The sequence below is a fragment of the Oncorhynchus mykiss genome, chromosome 18 (genome assembly GCF_057628025.1).
Source record: "Oncorhynchus mykiss isolate SJ-2025 chromosome 18, ASM5762802v1, whole genome shotgun sequence".
Taxonomy (NCBI): domain Eukaryota; kingdom Metazoa; phylum Chordata; class Actinopteri; order Salmoniformes; family Salmonidae; genus Oncorhynchus; species Oncorhynchus mykiss.
In genome coordinates, this window is record NC_143039.1 from 12,252,206 (window position 1) to 12,271,734 (window position 19,529).

A 19,529-nucleotide genomic window follows, 5' to 3' on the forward strand; every position below is an offset into this window, starting at 1 on the left:
GCAATCAGTGGTGTAAAGTACTTAAGTACAAATATTTTAAGTGCCACATCAGTAGTTTTTGGGGGGTATCTGTACTTTACTTTTGATATTTTTTGACAACTTCTACTCCACTACATTCCGAAAGAAAATAATGTACTTTCAACTCCATACATTTTCCCTGACACCCAAAAGTACTCGTTACATTTTGAATGATTAGCAGGACAGGATAACATTTAAATTCGCGCATCCCTACTGCATCTGATTTGGCGGACTCACCAAACACAAATACTTTATTTTTAAATTATGGATGTGGTCTTAAATTCAATCTGGAGTGCCAGAGTGCGCTTGGTCGTTCGTAAATTCAGAGCGTTGTCAGACTGTCAGTTCGTATCGCTCTCGGAGCGTTCAGAGACACACTGGACGCTCTGGCGGAGGAGGAGGGTTGATTCAAGCGTTCTGACCTCACAACGGCAGTCAAGCGTCCAAGATAACTGGTTAGCATTGGCTAGCTTGCTAGCTACTTTCAGTACAAATGAGAGAACTCTGACATTTCACTCGCCTTAGCAGAGCTGGTTAGGCTGTGTTCATGTTATCCAGAGAGCATTGGTGACTTTTAACTGTGCTTCAGGCAACAATTTAATAAAGCATTTTTTGACGACGCTTACTGACACCGGCGGTATTCAAGGGGTGTTGAGCGTTTGTTTTTCATCAATTATTCTTCCCTCTGGCACTCAGACGAGAGTGGTCTGAAATCGGAGTATATAGCCAGAGCGAATTTAGGAACGCAGACTATGTCTGAGTGTTGGAGTGTGCCCCTTACAGGTTAGGATAATTAAAGTGGCAATTTAGGTGAATTACCGTGGCAGGTTAGGAGACTGAGGTTAAGGTTAGGAAAAGGGTTAGGGTTAGCTACAATGTAACAGATGTCAACAACTGTTGTCCCAACGCAAAAGAAACGGCCACGGACCAATTGGGAGCAGCAATTGGTTTAAAGTAGATATCATGAAACACCCGATATCAGAGAACGCCCCTAATTGCGGTCTGCAATTACAGCTCTTTCGGATCAAGGGGCCAGGCTTCCAGTCTGTAAGCATGCTTTCCACTGTGCTCAGAGGGCATTTTCCATACTGCAGTTCAGCTGAAGCACGGCCCAATTCCCATTGATGGCCCCATTGCGAAGTCACGTTTTTTTTTAAACAATACAATTTACTCATCAAGTCTGTATACAAAACATCCATTGAATTATTCAAGTAATTGCCGTAGTCAGATTTTTTCCCCATCACTCACAGCCAAGGTTAACCATTTTAGATTCATGATGTGAGGTGGGTGAGATTATGCCACATGCAGATGCTGAAGGGAAAACACACCTCTTGACCTGCTGTGTATAATTTAGGTGCAGCCTCCTCTCATAGACTAGGTGTAACATAGTAAATATAAATCAGGGACTCTCAAAACAGTATTATGTTACGTTTTTCTGGTTACAAAAGACAGATGGTTACTCAATACATGGAATTTGGTGGTGCTGTACTGTAACAGCGAGCTGAGTCAGTTGAAAGTATTGACAACAGGGATATATTGTTGGTGACTGTGTGTTCCTGAAGTGCTGTGGCCCTGTGTGCTCCTTCATTAGTTTTGTGTTTTTTATTCATTTATTTCTGGTACCCTCCTACCTGAGAGGCATGAGGCCTGAGAGGCATTGCACTGTTAAAATCATCCCAGTGTGGAGATGAAACACCTGTGTGTTACAAAGCCACATGCTCTGTCCTCTCTGCTCTACCTAGGTGTTTTAATGTGGGTAATACAGAGATAATACTAATACCGAGAGAACCACACCTAGGTGTTTTAATGTGGGAAACAGAGATACACAGAGATAATACAAATACGTAAAGAACCACTGCTCTACCTAGGTGTTTTAATGTGGGTAATACAGAGATATTACTAATACGGAGATAACCACTGCTCTACCTAGGTGTTTTTATGTTGGTAATACTAATACAGATAACCACTTCCCTACCTAGTGTTTTAATGTGACTCATACAGAGATAACCATTGGACATGCATTTCCCATTATGCCTTTGTGTTTACCACTTCAGATCCTTAAATTGTAGTTTAAAGCATATACATTATACAAGACCCCTTGACTTTTTCCACATATTGTTACGTTTCAGGCTTATACAAAAATTGATTAAATGCATTTTTTACCCCTCATCAATATACACATAATGACAAAGTGAAAAAAGTTTTTTACATATTTGTCAATTTATACAAATGAATACCTTATTTGCATAAATATTCAGACTGTAACACTCAATGAGTGAATGGGTGTGGAGTCAGGCGCAGAGAGCAAAGGATGTGGGAAAAAACACGCTTTAATGTCCAAAATCAAAGGAACAAAATAGTTATACCCAACACAGGAGTAACTATAAAAACAAAATAGTACCCTTAGGTAAAATACTAGTAGACCGGCGACGACGGCCGCCGAGCGCCACCCGAACAAGAAGGGGAGCCACCTTCGGTAATATTTGTGACAGGCCTTGTTCTGGATATTTAAAATGCATATGCCACAGCCAATACCCCAGGACATTCCTGCTTCATCAGATAACAACCATAAGGGCAATAAAACTGGGGGTGGGGGACATACACGTTCAAAAGTTCAAACACTCAACCCCCCCAGTTCAACCAGGCCCCTAGACATCAATCACCATGACTACTTCAAAGGATGCAATATAGATATAAAATAACACACACCCTCTAACACGTGACCACAGGAACAGGATGGCCTGGCCGGAGGCCCATATTTGGACATGTACACGTCATCATGACACAGGGTCATAAATCAATTACTTTGACCCGTGCCGTCTACTTTATTCTCTCTCCCCTGCCCAGTCGTGAAATCCATAGATTATGGCCTCTTATTTAAAATGACTGATTTCCTGATACAAACTATAAATCTTTGAAATTGTTGTGTTTAAATTGTTCAGTATAATACAACTTCTAGGAAGTATCGTATGTTACGAATTACAATTCTTACGTTATTTTACGCATTGCTATTCATACAATATGTTACGAACTTGTAATATGTATGATATGCTAACATGCTAAGTAATAGCTAAAAAGTAGTAAGTAGTTGCAAAGTTGCATGCTAAGCTAACATGCTAAGTAATAGCTAAAAAGTAGTAAGTAAGTAGTTGCAAAGTTGCTGATTAGCTAAAATGCTACAGTCCTCCTTGATGAGATTCTAAACGCAGCAGCCTTTGGCTAGAAGTTTGAGTTAAACGCCCACCCTTCCACAGAGCAGGAGTAAGACTTCTCTCCTGTGTGACTACATTGGTGTGTTAAGTTGCTATGGTGAGAGAAACTCACCCAAAAGTCAGAGCAGACGTAAGCAGGCTTCTCTCATGCGTGTTTTCTCTGATGAACTATTAGCTTCGTTGCTGTTTTGAAGTATTTTACACAAACAGAGCAGTAATAAGGCTTCTCTCCTGTGTGTGTGTTCGCTGGTGAACTTAAAGCTTATTTGATGTTTTAAAACTTTTTCCACAGTCAGAGCAGGAATAAGGCTTCCCTCCTGTGTCTGTTCTCTGATGAACTGTTAGCACAGTTGACGTTTTGAAGCATTTTCCCCAGTCAGAGCAGGAGTATGGCTTCTCCCCTGTATGTATACGTTCATGTGATTTTAAGTTGGAAAGATGCGAGAAACTAGTTCCACAGTCAGAGCAGGAATAAGGCTTCTCTCCTGTGTGTGTTCTCTGATGAACTTTGAGCTGAGTTGATGTTTTAAAACATTTTACACAGTCAGGGCAGAAGAAAGGCTTCTCTCCTGTGTGTGTTCTCTGATGAACTTTTAGCTCTTTTGATGTTTTAAAACATTTTACACAGTCAGAGCAGGAATAAGGCTTCTCTCCTGTGTGTGTTCTCTGGTGAACTTTTAGATGAGTTGATGTTGTGAAGTATTTTCCACAGTCAGAGCAGGAGTAAGGCTTCTCTCCTGTGTGTGTTCTCTGATGAACTTTTAGCTCTTTTGATGTTTTAAAACATTTTCCACAGTCAGAGCAGGAATAAGGCTTCGCTCCTGAGTGTATACGTTGGTGTGTTTTTAAGGTGCCCAGCTGAGCGAAACTTGCCCCACAGTCAGAGCAGAAGAAAGGCTTCTCTCCTGTGTGTGTTCTCTGGTGAACTTTTAGCTCATTTGATGTTTTAAAAAGTTTTCCACAGTCAGAGCAGGAGTATGGCTTCTCCCCTGTGTGTGTTCTCTGATGAACTTTTAGATGAGTTGATGTTGTGAAGTATTTTCCACAGTCAGAGCAGACGTAAGGCTTCTCTCCTGTATGTACACGTTCATGTGTTTTTAAGATGGAAAATTTAGAGAAACTAGTTCCACACTCAGAGCAGTTATACGGCTTGTCTCCTGTGTGTGTTCTCTGATGACGTTTTAGCTCAGTTGATGTTTTGAAGCATTTTCCTGAGCCAGAGCAGGAGTAAGGCTTCTCTCCTGTGTGTATTTTTAGGTGTATTTTTAGCTGTGATAGAAATGGGAAAATCTCTTCACAATGTGGGCAGTGATGAGACCTCTTAGCTCTCTGATCTTCCTGCTGTTGCTCTCTGGATGTGGAGAATGTCTCAACATGGTATCCTGTGTGAACATCAGAAAAAACAGTCACTTGGTGTGATATATATGTTAATCAAATGTATTTTATGAAACACTTTTTACATCAGTAGTTGTCACAAAGTGCGTAACCTGTCTGGTTCAAATCCCACAATTAAAATTATTTTACACCATTTTAAAGATAACCTTCTTGTAAATCCAGCCACAGTGTTCGATTTCAAATAGGCTTTACGGCGAAAGCACACCAAATTATTATGTTAGGTCAGCACCTAGTCACAGAAAACCAAACAGCCATTTTCCAGCCAAGGAGAGGTCTCATAAAAGTCAGAAATAGCGATTCAATTAATCACTAACCTTTGATGATCTTCATCAGATGGCACTCACAGGACTTCATGTTACACAATAAATGTGTGTTTTGTTCGATAAAGTTCATCTTTATGTCCAAAAACCTCATTTGAAATTGGTGTGTTGTGTTCAGAAATGCATTGTCTCAAACAAACATCCGATGAAAGTAAAGAGAGCCACATCAAAAAACAGAAATACTCATCATAAACATTGATACAAGATACAAGTGTTAAACATACAAATACAGATAAACTTCTCCTTAATGCAACCGCTGTGTCAGATTTCAAAAAGGCTTTACGGCGAAAGCACACTCTGCGATTATGTTAGTTCAGCGACTGGAAACAGAAACCCATACAGCCATTTTCCAACCATGGAGAGCTTCACAAAAGTCAGAAATAGCATTAAAATGAATCACTTACCTTTGATGATCTTCATCAGATGGCACTCACAGGACTTCATGTTACACAATAAATGTGTGTTTTGTTCGATAAAGTTCATCTTTATGTCCAAAAACCTCAGTTTTGTTGGTGCGTTTAGTTCAGAAATCCAAAGGCCCAATAAGCACTCTCAAAAAGTAAAAAAACACAATAAAAGATAGTAGAAACATGTCAAACGATGTTTAAAATCAATCTTCAGGTTGCTTTTGTCATAAATAATCAATAATATTTCAACCGGACAAAAGCTTCGTCAATGGAAAAAGGTAAACAAGAAATGCGCGCTCCCGATCACGTGCCTGGCTCATGGATGGAAATTTCCACTGTCCTCTCATTGAAAGCGGTGTATCTCCCTCATTTTTCAGAGTAAAAGCCTGAAACAATGCCTAAAGACTGGTCACGTGTTGAGGAAGCCATAGAGATCTGAAACAATGCCTAAAGACTGGTCACATGTTGAGGAAGACTGGGTCTTTGTATGGTGGATAGGCTTTCAATGGAAAAACAGCCTTTCAAAATAATAGTACTTCCTGGTTGGATTTTCCTCGGGTTTTCGCCTGCCATATCAGTTCTGTTATACTCAGACATTATTTTAACATTATTTTAACAGTGTTTTCTATCCAAATCGTCTAATTATATGAATATCCTAGCTTATGGGCCCGAGTAGCAGGTAGTTTAATTTGGGCACGCTTTTCATCCAAAATTCCAAATGCTGCCCCCTACCCTAGTGAAGTTAACTTCTTTGGGGTAGGGGGCAGTATTGGGTAGCTTGTATGAAAAACGTGCCCAAATTAAGCTGCCTGCTACTCAGCCGAAAAATCTAGAATATGCATATAAATAGGACATTTTGATAGAAAACACTCTGACGTTTCTAAAACTGTTTGAATGATGTCTGTGAGTATAACAGAACTTATATGGCAGGTAAAATCCTGAGAAAAATATCCTACCAGGAATTGGGAAATCTGAGGTTTGTAGTTATTCAACTCAACTCATTGAAGATACCGTGTGATGTTAGTTATTTTTCACTTCCCAAGGCTTCCACTAGATGTCAACAGTATTTAAAACCTGTTTAGAGGATTCTACTCTAAAGGAGGGGCTCATAAGGGCTCTATGAGTGAGTGGTCTGGCAGAGTGCCACAGCCTCAGTCTGGCGCGCTCACGTGAAAGGTAGCTAGCTACGTTCCACTTCATTTGTACAGACAAAGGAATTGTCCGGTTGGAACATAAATCTTCATTAATGTTAAAAACGCCCTAAAGATTGATTCTAAACATCGTTTGACATGTTGCTATGGACTGTAACGGAACTTTTTTTGACTTTTCGTCTGAAACTTGTAACGCGCTTGGTGAGTTTAGATTGTGTACTGAACGCACCAACAAAAGGAGCTGTTTTGAAATAAATTATGTACATTATCGAACAGTACAAGCACTTACTGTGGACCTGGGATTCCTGGGAGTGCATTCTGATGAAGATCATCAAAGGTAAGTGAATATTTATCATGTTATTCTGACATCTCTCGACTCCAACATGGCGGACATTTGTTGGGCTTGATTTTGTTGTCTGAGCGCCGTACTCAGATTATGCTTTTTTGGTCAAGTTTTTTTGAAATCGGACACAGCGGTTGCATTAAGGAGAAGTGTATCTATAATTCCGTGCATAATTCTTGTATTTTCATCAACATTTATTATGAGCATTTCTGTAATTGATGTGGCTTTCTGCAAAAATCACCGGATGTTGTGGAACTACTGAACGTAACGCTCCTATGTAAACTTAGATTTTTGGATATAAATATGAACTTTACCGAACAAAACATACATGTATTGTGTAACATGATGTCCTAGGAGTGTCATCTGATGAAGATCATCAAAGGTAAGTGATTAATTTTATCGATATTTCTGCTTTTTGTGACTCCACTCTTTGGTTGGAAAATGGCTGAATGCTTTCTGTGACTTGGCTCTGACTAGGCTTTCAATGGAAAAACAGCCTTTCAAAATAATAGTACTTCCTGGTTGGATTTTCCTCGGGTTTTCGCCTGCCATATCAGTTCTGTTATACTCAGACATTATTTTAACATTATTTTAACAGTGTTTTCTATCCAAATCGTCTAATTATATGAATATCCTAGCTTATGGGCCCGAGTAGCAGGTAGTTTAATTTGGGCACGCTTTTCATCCAAAATTCCAAATGCTGCCCCCTACCCTAGTGAAGTTAACTTCTTTGGGGTAGGGGGCAGTATTGGGTAGCTTGTATGAAAAACGTGCCCAAATTAAGCTGCCTGCTACTCAGCCGAAAAATCTAGAATATGCATATAAATAGGACATTTTGATAGAAAACACTCTGACGTTTCTAAAACTGTTTGAATGATGTCTGTGAGTATAACAGAACTTATATGGCAGGTAAAATCCTGAGAAAAATATCCTACCAGGAATTGGGAAATCTGAGGTTTGTAGTTATTCAACTCAACTCATTGAAGATACCGTGTGATGTTAGTTATTTTTCACTTCCCAAGGCTTCCACTAGATGTCAACAGTATTTAAAACCTGTTTAGAGGATTCTACTCTAAAGGAGGGGCTCATAAGGGCTCTATGAGTGAGTGGTCTGGCAGAGTGCCACAGCCTCAGTCTGGCGCGCTCACGTGAAAGGTAGCTAGCTACGTTCCACTTCATTTGTACAGACAAAGGAATTGTCCGGTTGGAACATAAATCTTCATTAATGTTAAAAACGCCCTAAAGATTGATTCTAAACATCGTTTGACATGTTGCTATGGACTGTAACGGAACTTTTTTTGACTTTTCGTCTGAAACTAGTAACGCGCTTGGTGAGTTTAGATTGTGTACTGAACGCACCAACAAAAGGAGCTGTTTTGAAATAAATTATGTACATTATCGAACAGTACAAGCACTTACTGTGGACCTGGGATTCCTGGGAGTGCATTCTGATGAAGATCATCAAAGGTAAGTGAATATTTATCATGTTATTCTGACATCTCTCGACTCCAACATGGCGGACATTTGTTGGGCTTGATTTTGTTGTCTGAGCGCCGTACTCAGATTATGCTTTTTTGGTCAAGTTTTTTTGAAATCGGACACAGCGGTTGCATTAAGGAGAAGTGTATCTATAATTCCGTGCATAATTCTTGTATTTTCATCAACATTTATTATGAGCATTTCTGTAATTGATGTGGCTTTCTGCAAAAATCACCGGATGTTGTGGAACTACTGAACGTAACGCTCCTATGTAAACTTAGATTTTTGGATATAAATATGAACTTTACCGAACAAAACATACATGTATTGTGTAACATGATGTCCTAGGAGTGTCATCTGATGAAGATCATCAAAGGTAAGTGATTAATTTTATCGATATTTCTGCTTTTTGTGACTCCACTCTTTGGTTGGAAAATGGCTGAATGCTTTCTGTGACTTGGCTCTGACCTAACATAACGATATGTTCTGCTTTCGCCGAAAATAGTTTTTGAAATCGGACACTGGTTGGATTAACGACAATTGTATCTTTAAAATTGTGTAAAATACTTGTATGTTTGAGGAATATTAATTATGGGATTTCTGTTGCTTTGAATTTGGCGCCCTGCAGTTTCACTGGCAGTTGAAAGGTGGGACGCTCGCGTACCAAACGGTCCCAGAGAGGTTAACAGAAACCCAGCTTAAAATCCCCAAAGAGCAAGCAATGCAGATGTAGAAGAACAGTGGCCACAAAAAAACTCCCTAGAAAGCAGGAACCTAGGAAGAAACCGAGAGGAACCAGGCAGAGTGGTGACCAGACCACTCTTCTGGCCATACCGGGTGACAGGTAGCCTAGTGGTTAGAGCAACCGAAAGGTTGCAAGATCGAATCTCCGAGCTGACAAGGTAAAAATCTATCGTTCTGCCCCTGAACAAGGCAGTTAACCCAATGTTCCTAGGCCGTCATTGAAAATAAGAATTTGTTCTTAACTGACTTGCCTATGTCCAAACGCTAGCAGGACACCGACGACAACATCCGGTGAAATTGCAGAGCGCGAAATTCAAAATACAAAAATCGGAATATTAAACATTCATGAAAATAGAAGTGTCTTACATCATTTAAAAGCTTCTTGTTAATCCAACTGCGTTGTCAGATTTGAAAAAGGCTTTACGGAGAAAGCATACCATGCGATTATCTGAGGACAGCTCCCCACGTCAAAATACTTTTTCAACCAGCACAGGCGTCACAAAATCACAGACAGCAATTAAATAAATCACTTACCTTTGAAGATCTTCCTCTGATTGAAATCCCAAGGGTCCCAGCTACACAATGAATGGTCGTTTTCTTCGATAATATCCTTCATTATATCCCAAAATATCAGTTTAGATGGCGCGCTTGATTCAGTAGGTCACTCGTTCAACATGCACACAAACAAATCCTTAAGGTTACCAGTAAAGATCGTCCAAAAAAGTAAAACGAAGTTTCCAATTAATCCTCAGGTATTCTAATATGTAAATAAACAATAATATTTAAGACGGAGAATAGTGTGTTCAATAGCAAAGATAAATAACGAAGAGCGTACTCTCGTTGATGCGTGCAACATGACTACTTTTCTAATGGGGGACATCTTGGAAAAACTACAATTACTCATTTTTCAAAAAACAAGCATGAAACCCTTTCTAAAGACTGTTGACATCTAGTGGAAGCCAAAGGAACTGCAATCTGGGTCCTATCAATTTGAATATCCCATAGGCAAGAATTGAAAAAATCTTTGACCTCAATAAATAAAAATTCCGGGTGGATTTTACTCAAGGTTTTCGCCTGTCATATCAGTTCTGTTATACCCACAGACATTTTTACAGTTTTAGAAACTTCAGAGTGTTTTCTATCCAATGCTATCAAGTATATGCATATCCTAGCTTCTGGGCAGTTTACTTTGGGCACGTCAGTCATCGGAAATTCTGGACAATAACCAGTATGCTAAGAAAGTTAAATAAAGGTTAATTTTTTTTTTTTAAATACACTACCATTAGTGATGAAATAAATGAATACATTCTAAAGTTACAAATGTCCATGTTTTTGAAAGAATAGCACATTTTTGTCCATTCAAATAATGTCAAAGTGATCAGAAATACAGTGTAGACATTGTTAATGTTGTAAATGACTATTGTAGCTGGAAACGGCTGAAGATCTCGTACAACGCTGTGTACTACTCTCTTCACAGAACAATGCAAACAGTCTCTAACCAGAATAGTGTCTAGAAGGCCAGCATCCCGGAGTCGCCTCTTCACAGTTGACATTGAGATTGGTGTTTTGCGGGTACTATTTAATGAAGCTGGCAGTTGAGGACTTGTGAGACGTCTGTTTCTCAAACTAGACACACTAATGTACTTGTCCTCTTGCCCAGTTGTGCACCGGGGCCTCCCACTCCTCTTTCTATTCTGGTCAGAGCCAGTTTGCACTGTTCTGTGAAGGGAGTAGTACACAGAACTGCACGAGATCTTCAGTTTCTTGGAAATTTCTCACATGGAATAGCCTTCATTTCAGAAGAAAGGTCGTTGTTTCTGGCCATTTTGAGCCTGTAATCGAACCGACAAATGACCCAGATACTCAACTAGTCTAAGGACCGTTTTATTGCTTCTTTTATCAGCACCACAGTTTTCAGCTGTGCTAACATAATTGCAAAAGGGTTTTGTAATGATCAATTAGCCCTTTAAAATGATCAACTTTGATTAGCTAACACAACATGCCATTGGATCACAGGAGTGATGGTTGCTGATAATGGGACTCTGTACACCTATGTAGATACTCCATTTTAAAAAATCATCAGTTTCCAGCTACAAGTCATTTACAACATTAACAACATCTCCACTGTATTAATAATGGTCAATTTGATGTGATTTTAATGGACAAAAAAAAACAATTTTCTTTCAAAACGAGGACATTTCTAAGTGACCCTAAACTTTTCAACGGTAGTGTATGTATTCATTTCAGTAGACTGTATGGGAAGGGGAATCAAACTATTCTAAAACTGGGTAGGAGTCAAAAACTAATAAGAGGCAAAAGTGGTGAAAATGATGAGCGATATCATCCTCCACTCAACATCACAAGGGTTAGTAACTACACAGACTAATTTCAGAGAACTTTAAAACACTGGCAGTTTGTCTACTTCACTTCTTTAGTCTCCTCTCTGATCACTCCAGATAGACCAGTGAATAAAACAAATGCTGGCAATACTGGTGTCATCCATACAAGTCTCAGTAGCATGAAATAACATCAACACCGCATTCAAAAAGTAAATAGACCCCTTGATTTTTTTCCCACGTCTTGTTACATTAAATCAAATCAAATCAAATCTTATTTGTCACATACACATGGTTAGCAGATGTTAATGCGAGTGTAGCGAAATGCTTGTGCTTCTAGTTCCGACAATGCAGTAATAACCAACAAGTAATCTAACTAACAATTCCAAAAAAAATTGAAACCTAAGATGACCTGGGGTACTAATGTAAGAAATAACACGTAAAAAAACAAAAAACTGCATAGTTTCCTAGGAACGCGAAGCGAGGCGGCCATCTCTGTCGGCGCCGGAAGTTTAGTGGTGTGGGGGCAGCCTTATTCTAAAATTGATGAAATCGTTTTTTTCCCCTTCACATCAATCTACAAACAATACCCCATAATGACATCGCAATACCCCAAAATGACATCACAATACCCCAAAATGACATCACAATACCCCAAAATGACATCGCAATACCCCAAAATGACATCGCAATACCCCATAATGACATCACAATACCCCATAATGACATCACAATACCCCATAATGACATCACAATACCCCCATAATGACATCACAATACCCCCATAATGACATCACAATACCCCCATAATGACATCACAATACCCCCATAATGACATCACAATACCCCATAATGACATCGCAATACCCCAAAATGACATCGCAATACGCCAAAATGACATCACAATACCCCAAAATGACATCACAATACCCCAAAATGACATCACAATACCCAAAAATGACATCACAATACCCAAAAATGACATCGCAATACCCCATAATGACATCACAATACCCCATAATGACATCACAATACCCCAAAATGACATCGCAATACCCCATAATGACAAGGGCAAAAACAGGTTTTTAGAAATAACTGAAATATTTCATTTACGTAAGTATTCAGACCCTTTATACAATAGTTAGTTGAGGCACCTCTGGCAGCGATTACAGCCTTGAGTCTTGTTGGGTATGAAGCTACAAGCTTGGAACACTTGTATTTGGGGAGTTTCTCCCATTCTTCTCTGCAGAAGCTCTCAAGCTCTGTCAGGTTGGATGGGGATCGTCTCTGCAAAGCTATTTTCAGGTCTCTCCAGAGATGTTTGATCGGGTTCAAGTCCGGGCTCTGGCTGGGCCACTCAATGACATTCAGCCACTCCCACGTTGTCTTGGCTGTGTGCTTGTCTTGGCTGTGTGCTTGTCCTGTTGGAAGGTGAATCTTCACCCCAGACTGAGGTCCCGATTGCTCTCAAGTTGGTTTTCATAAAGGATCTCTCTATACTTTGCTACGTTCATCTGTCCCTTGATCCTGACTAATCACCCAGTCCCTGCCGCTGAAAAACATCCCCACAGCATGCTGCTGCCACCACCATGCTTCACCGTAGGGATGGTGCCAGGTTTGCTCCAGACATGACGCTTGGCATTCAGGCCAAAGAGTTCAATCTTGGTTTCATCAGACAAAAGAATCTTGTTTCTCATGGTCAGAGTCATTTAGGTGCCATTTGGCAAATTCCAAGCGGACTGTCATGTGCCTTTTACGGAGGAGTGGCTTCTGTCTGGGCACTCTACCATAAAGGCATGATTAGCGGAGTTCAGCAGAGATGGTTGTCCTTCTGGAAGATTCTCTCATCTCCATAGAGGAACTCTGGAGCTCTGACAGAGAAGAACCATCGGGTTCTTGGCCACCTCCCTGACCAAGGCCCCTCTCCCCCCATTTGCTCAGTTTGGCCGGGTAGCCAGCTCTAGGAAGAGTCTTGGTGGTTCCAAACTTCTTCCACTGAAGAATAATGGAGGCTTCTGTGTTCTTGGGGACCTTAAATGCTGCAGAAATGTTTTGGTACCTGTCTCCAGATCTGTGCCAACACAATCCTGTCACGGAGCTCGACGGACAAATCCTTCCACCTCATGATTTGGTTTTAACTCTGACATGCAGTGTCAAATGTGGGACCTGACATAGACAGGTGTGTGCATGTCCAAATCATGTCCAATCAATTGAATTTACCACAGGTGGACTCCAATCAAGTTGTAGAAACATCTCAATGATCATCTCATAGCAAAAGGTCTGAAATTATTATTTATTATTATTATTTAAAAAAATTACATTTGCAAGAATTTCTAAAAACCTGTTTTGGCTTTGTCATTATGGGGTATTGTGATGTCATTATGGGATATTGTGATGTCATTATGGGATATTGTGTGTAGATTGACGAGGAAAAACATGGAATCAATTTTAGAAGAAGGCTGTAACGTACCAAAATGGGAGAAATGGGAAGGGGTCTGACAGTGCCCTCGGAAAGTATTCAGACCCCTTGACTTTTTCCACATTGTTATATTACAGCCTAATTCTATAATTAAATACAAAAATATCCTCAGCAATCGACACACAATACCCCATAATGACAAAGTGAAAACAGGTTTAGGCATTTTTGAAAATGTATAAAAACATTTTTTTTTTATAAACAAGAGACTCAAAATTGAGTTCAGATGCATCCTGTTTCCAATGATCATCCTTGAGATGTTTCTACAACTTGATATATACAAAATATTAAATATCCACTACTGTTCAAATGTTTGGGGTCACTTAGAAATGTCCTTGTTTTGAAAGAACAGCACATTTTGTGTCCATTAAAATAACATCAAATTGATCAGAAATACAGTATCGACATTGTTATTGTTGTAAATGACTATTGTAGCTGGAAACGGCAGATATTTTATGGAATATCTACATAGGCGTACAGAGGCCCATTATCAGCAACCATCACTCCTGTGATCCAATGGCACGTTGTGTTAGCTAATCCAAGTTGATCATTTTAAAAGGCTAATTCATCATTAGAAAACCCTTTATGAGGGCCTCCCGGGTGGCGCAGTGGTTAAGGGCCACCAGAGACTCTGGGTTCACGCCCAGGCTCTGTCGTAACCGGCCGCGACCGGCGACGCACAATTGGCATAGTGTCGTCCGGGTTAGGGAGGGTTTGGCTGGTAGGGATATCCTCACCGCGCACCAGCGACTCCTGTGGCGGGCCGGGCTCAGTGCACGCTAACCAAGGTTGCCAGGTGCACAGTGTTTCCTGTATGCCTAACTTGGTGACTGAGGGTATTAAACATTTTCAGCATTCTTGAGACAATGTGTGGGCAAAGGCAGGCGTGACAAGTTTTTAAATGTTTTGCTTCGCTGTGAAGTTTTGAGTTGTTCAGGGATGTGTGATGTCAGAATTACAGAATTCAACCTGGCAATAGACTGGTCATAACCTATGGAGGTCTAATATAGGAAGATAACTTATAGATAGAACCAGCTCTTACCATGACTAACAGTTGTCCTAATCTTCTCCTCCTCTTCTTCATCTTTAATGTTGGCATTCAGCTCCAGTGTTTGACTGCAGTCTTCCAGCTTCACTGATGCCATCTCTGGATCCTGCAGTGCAGACTGGGCTCCACTGTCACAATCAGGACCCAGTGACTGTAGGTTTCTACTCAGTGTGGAAGGAGAGTGACACGATTGGTTTGTCCTCACTGTTGACGTTAACGGCCTCAGACTTAATCTGAGTCGGTCTGTAGTAATAAAGACAAACGGACACAAAAGTTATTTTCTTGACAGTGTCACTGTTGCTGCTCCAGTTTCAACTGTTCTGCCTGCTGTCATGGAACCCTGACCTGTTCACCGGATGTGCTACATGTCCCAGACCTGCTGTTTCCAACTCTCTAGAGACAGCAGGAGCGGTAGAGAAACTCAATGATCGGCAATGAAAAGCCAACTGACATTTACTCCTGAGGTGCTGACCTGTCGCACCCTCGACAACCAATGTGATTATTATTATTTGCCCTCTCGGTCATCTATGAATATCTCCATCCAGCACAGCCAGAAGAGGACTGTCCACCCCTCAAAGCCTGGATCCTCTCTAGGTTTCTTCCTTGATTCTGGCCTTTCTAGGGAGTTTTTCCTAGCCACTGTGCTTCAACACCTGCATTGCTTGCTGTTTGTTGTTTTAGGCTGCGTTTCTGTACAGCACTTTGTGACTTCTTTAACCCTCTTTCCTACTGATCAACCTTTAGGCTTCAACCACTGTCTCCCTTCACATGTTCTTTAACAATATCATCCATGGACATAGATATTGGGACCTCAGAGACTATTACTCCCTTCAATGTAGCATCAGCTCCAGGGTCATGGCTTCTGAGCTTCGTCCCATTATGATTTTCCAATTGAAGAATCTTCCCTTGCTGAACCTGACCAGCACAAGATATTAACAATCTACCACTTTCAATGTTTTATTTCACCTTTATTTAACCAGGTAGGCTCGTTCAGAACAAGTTCTCGTTTACACGGCTGCATCCCAGTTTAACTTCACCTCTTTTTATGGCCTTGGTTAATCAGGGTGTGAATGAGGCCCTGTGTTCTCCTCAAACACCATCCCAACTTTCCACATTATTACTCTAGCTCCCTACCTTGGGCCTCTAGTTACTATACTACATGCACCCCTGCTTCCAGTATCATTATCTCTGTTCTTCCTATGTCTTCCCACTACAGAGAACATTCACATACTAGGCCCTCATCCTCCCGCTCCATATCATCACAACTGTCCCCCACATTGATCGCATTCCAGCACAGCTGTTGCTTCTCAAACTCTCAATTTCCATCGTTTCAGGGGTGTCAAACTCATTCTATTGAGGGCCAAATCGCATCAGGTGTTCCTTTCAATTAAAACCTAGACAATCAGATGAGGGGAGTTCCTTTCTAAATAGTGACCTTAATTCATTAATCAAGTACAGGTGTGGAGCGAAAACACCCAGACACTTGGTCCTCCATGGAATGAGTTTGACACGTGCTCCCATTCATTCGCATTAATCGACGCCATTCCATGCAGTTGGCCTCGCTCTCCAAATGGTGAAGGATAACTTCAGTTAGCTTCCCTCTATTTTGATTTTCACCACGAGAAAACTCCTAGAAAGACGACCGAAACCGTTGAAGCCGCCATTTGACTTGCCTTTTTTGAATCATCTTGATCTCGCGAGCTTACATTAACGAAACAGTGTATGTAAACTCGCGAGAACAGGATGGTTTGGACAAGGCTATTTACCAGCTCATAAACGTTTTACACAAAACCAAGAACATGTAAAAACAAACTTAAATAACTGGAATCTTTATGAAATGACTTTGACGAAATTATGTACATACACTCAGACAAACCCAGTCTATCTATGTGACTTGTAAAATCGTTTTTAATCACGTTCTTCACTAACTCGGTTAGACTCCAAAATAACACATACAATTAAAACCATTACAAGGCGTGAAACGGATTTGTTGCCAAGCATGTTATATATTCTTTCGACATTAGAAATTTTAAACATGCTATTACATACCTACAATGATACATTTGAAACGGACACAACAGCACAGTTCTGTCGTTTCGACCCGGAACTTCCTGTTCCCCACCTCGACAATGCAACAGCGTCATCTTCTTCTCTGGTATACTGACATTTACACAAATATAACCTGTCTGCTGCCACCTACTGTAAGGTTAATATAAATCCGAGACTCTCAAAATAGTGTGATATGTTACATTATGGTCCCATAAGACAGATGGTTACTTAATGAATGGAATTTGGTGGTGCTGTACTGTAACAGCGAGCTGAGCCAGTTGAAAGTATTGACGCCAGGGATATATTGTTGGTGACTGTGTGCTCCTTCATTAGTTTTGTGTTTTTTATTATTTTTCTTCTGGTACCCTCCTACCTGAGAGGCATGAGGCCTGTGTGGCGTTGCACTGTTAAAATCATCCCAGTGTGGAGATGAAACACCTGTGTGTTACAAAGATACATGCTCTGTCCTCTCTGCTCTACCTAGGTGTTTTAATGTGGGTAATACAGAGATAATACTAATACCAAGAGAACCACTGCCCTACCTAGGTGTTTTAATGTTGGTAATACTAATATAGAGATAATACTAATAGAGATAACCACTGCTCTACCTAGGTGTTTTAATGTTGGTAATACTAATATAGAGATAATACTAATAGAGATAACCACTGCCCTACCTAGGTGTTTTAATGTTGGTAATACTAATATAGAGATAATACTAATAGAGATATCCACTGCTCTACCTAGGTGTTTTAATGTTGGTAATACTAATATAGAGATAATACTAATAGAGATATCCACTGCTCTACCTAGATGTTTTAATGTGGGTAATACAGAGATAATACTAATACAGAGAGAACCACTGCTCTACCTAGGTGTTTTAATGTGGGTAATACAGAGATAATACTAATACAGAGAGAACCACTGCCCTACCTAGGTGTTTTAATGTTGGTAATACTAATATAGAGATAATACTAATAGAGATAACCACTGCTCTCCCTAGGAGTTTTAATGTTGGTAATACTAATATAGAGATAATACTAATAGAGATAACCACTGCTCTACCAAGGTGTGTTACAAAGCCACATGCTCTGTCCTCTCTGCTCTACCTAGTTGTTTTAAATGTGGATAATACTAATACAGAGATAACCATTGGATATGCATTTTCCATTATGCCATTGTGTTTACCACTTCAGAACCTTACATCTGTAGTTTGAATCACATACAGGGCATTATTCAAGACCACTTGACTTTTCCCACATTTTTTTACGTTACAGCCTTATTTGAAAATGGATTAAATTCATTTTTCCCTCGTCAATATAAACACAATACCTCATAATGATAAACCGAAAACAGGTTTTTAGATATTTTTGCAAATTTATACAAATGAATACCTTATTTGGTAAGTGCCCTCCAAGCTCGTCATCAAGCTCGGGACCCTGGGTCTCGACCCCGCCCTGTGCAACTGGGTACTGGACTTCCTGACGGGCCGCCTCCAGGTGGTGAGGGTAGGCAACAACATCTCCACCCCGCTGATCCTCAACACTGGGGCCCCACAAGGTTTGCGTTCTGAGCCCTCTCCTGTACTCCCTGTTCACCCACGACTGCGTGGCCACGCACGCCTCCAACTCAATCATCAAGTTTGCGGACGACACAACAGTGGTAGGCTTGATTACCAACAACGACGAGACGGCCTACAGGGAGGAGGTGAGGGCCCTCGGAGTGTGGTGTCAGGAAAATAACCTCACACTCAACGTCAACAAAACTAAGGAGATGATTGTGGACTTCAGGAAACAGCAGAGGGAACACCGCCCTATCCACATCGATGGAACAGTAGTGGAGAGGGTAGTAAGTTTTAAGTTCCTCGGCGTACACATCACAGACAAACTGAATTGGTCCACCCACACAGACAGCATTGTGAAGAAGGCGCAGCAGCGCCTCTTCAACCTCAGGAGGCTGAAGAAATTCGGCTTGTCACCAAAAGCACTCACAAACTTCTACAGATGCACAATCGAGAGCATCCTGTCGGGTACGGCAACTGCTCCGCCCACAACCGTAAGGCTCTCCAGAGGGTAGTGAGGTCTGCACAACGCATCACCGGGGGCAAACTACCTGCCCTCCAGGACACCTACACCACCCAATGTCACAGGAAGGCCATAAAGATCATCAAGGACAACAACCACCCGAGCCACTGCCTGTTCACCCCGCTATCATCCAGAAGGCGAGGTCAGTACAGGTGCATCAAAGCTGGGACCGAGAGACTGAAAAACAGCTTCTATCTCAAGGCCATCAGACTGTTAAACAGCCACCACTAACATTGAGTGGCTGCTGCCAACACACTGACTCAACTCCAGCCACTTTAATAATGGGAATTGATGGGAAATTATGTAAAATATATCACTAGCCACTTTAAACAATGCTACCTAATATAATGTTTACATACCCTACATTATCCATCTCATATACATCTCGTATACGTATATACTGTACTCTATATCATCTACTGCATCTTTATGTAATACATGTATCACTAGCCACTTTAACTATGCCACTT

At 40.7% G+C, this 19,529-nt stretch overlaps 2 protein-coding genes across 2 annotated transcripts in view; one reads left to right on the top strand and one right to left on the bottom strand.

Moving 5' to 3' along the window:
• Positions 1-19,529, top strand: part of LOC110516278 (uncharacterized) — a 249,588-nt gene that overhangs the window by 135,992 nt on the left and 94,067 nt on the right. The window lies entirely within an intron of this gene.
• Positions 2,331-17,065, bottom strand: LOC110528776 (uncharacterized). The gene is made up of 3 exons (XM_036951270.2): positions 16,979-17,065; positions 14,924-15,172; positions 2,331-4,612 (listed from the first exon to the last, which is right to left on the bottom strand). Exons 2-3 carry the CDS (start codon positions 15,024-15,026, stop codon positions 3,486-3,488), a joined length of 1,230 nt encoding a protein of 409 aa, XP_036807165.2. The 5' UTR covers positions 15,027-15,172; positions 16,979-17,065; the 3' UTR covers positions 2,331-3,485.

What these genes read in the sequence shown, in the direction of transcription:
- LOC110528776 (XM_036951270.2), bottom strand. Translation starts at nt 15,026, where the DNA reads ATGGCATCAGTGAAGCTGGAAGACTGCAGTCAAACACTGGAGCTGAAT. An exon ending in TAGGACAACTGTTAGTCATG is followed by an intron (nt 4,613 to 14,923) that starts GTAAGAGCTGGT and finishes ATGTTCACACAG; the next exon opens with GATACCATGTTGAGACATTC.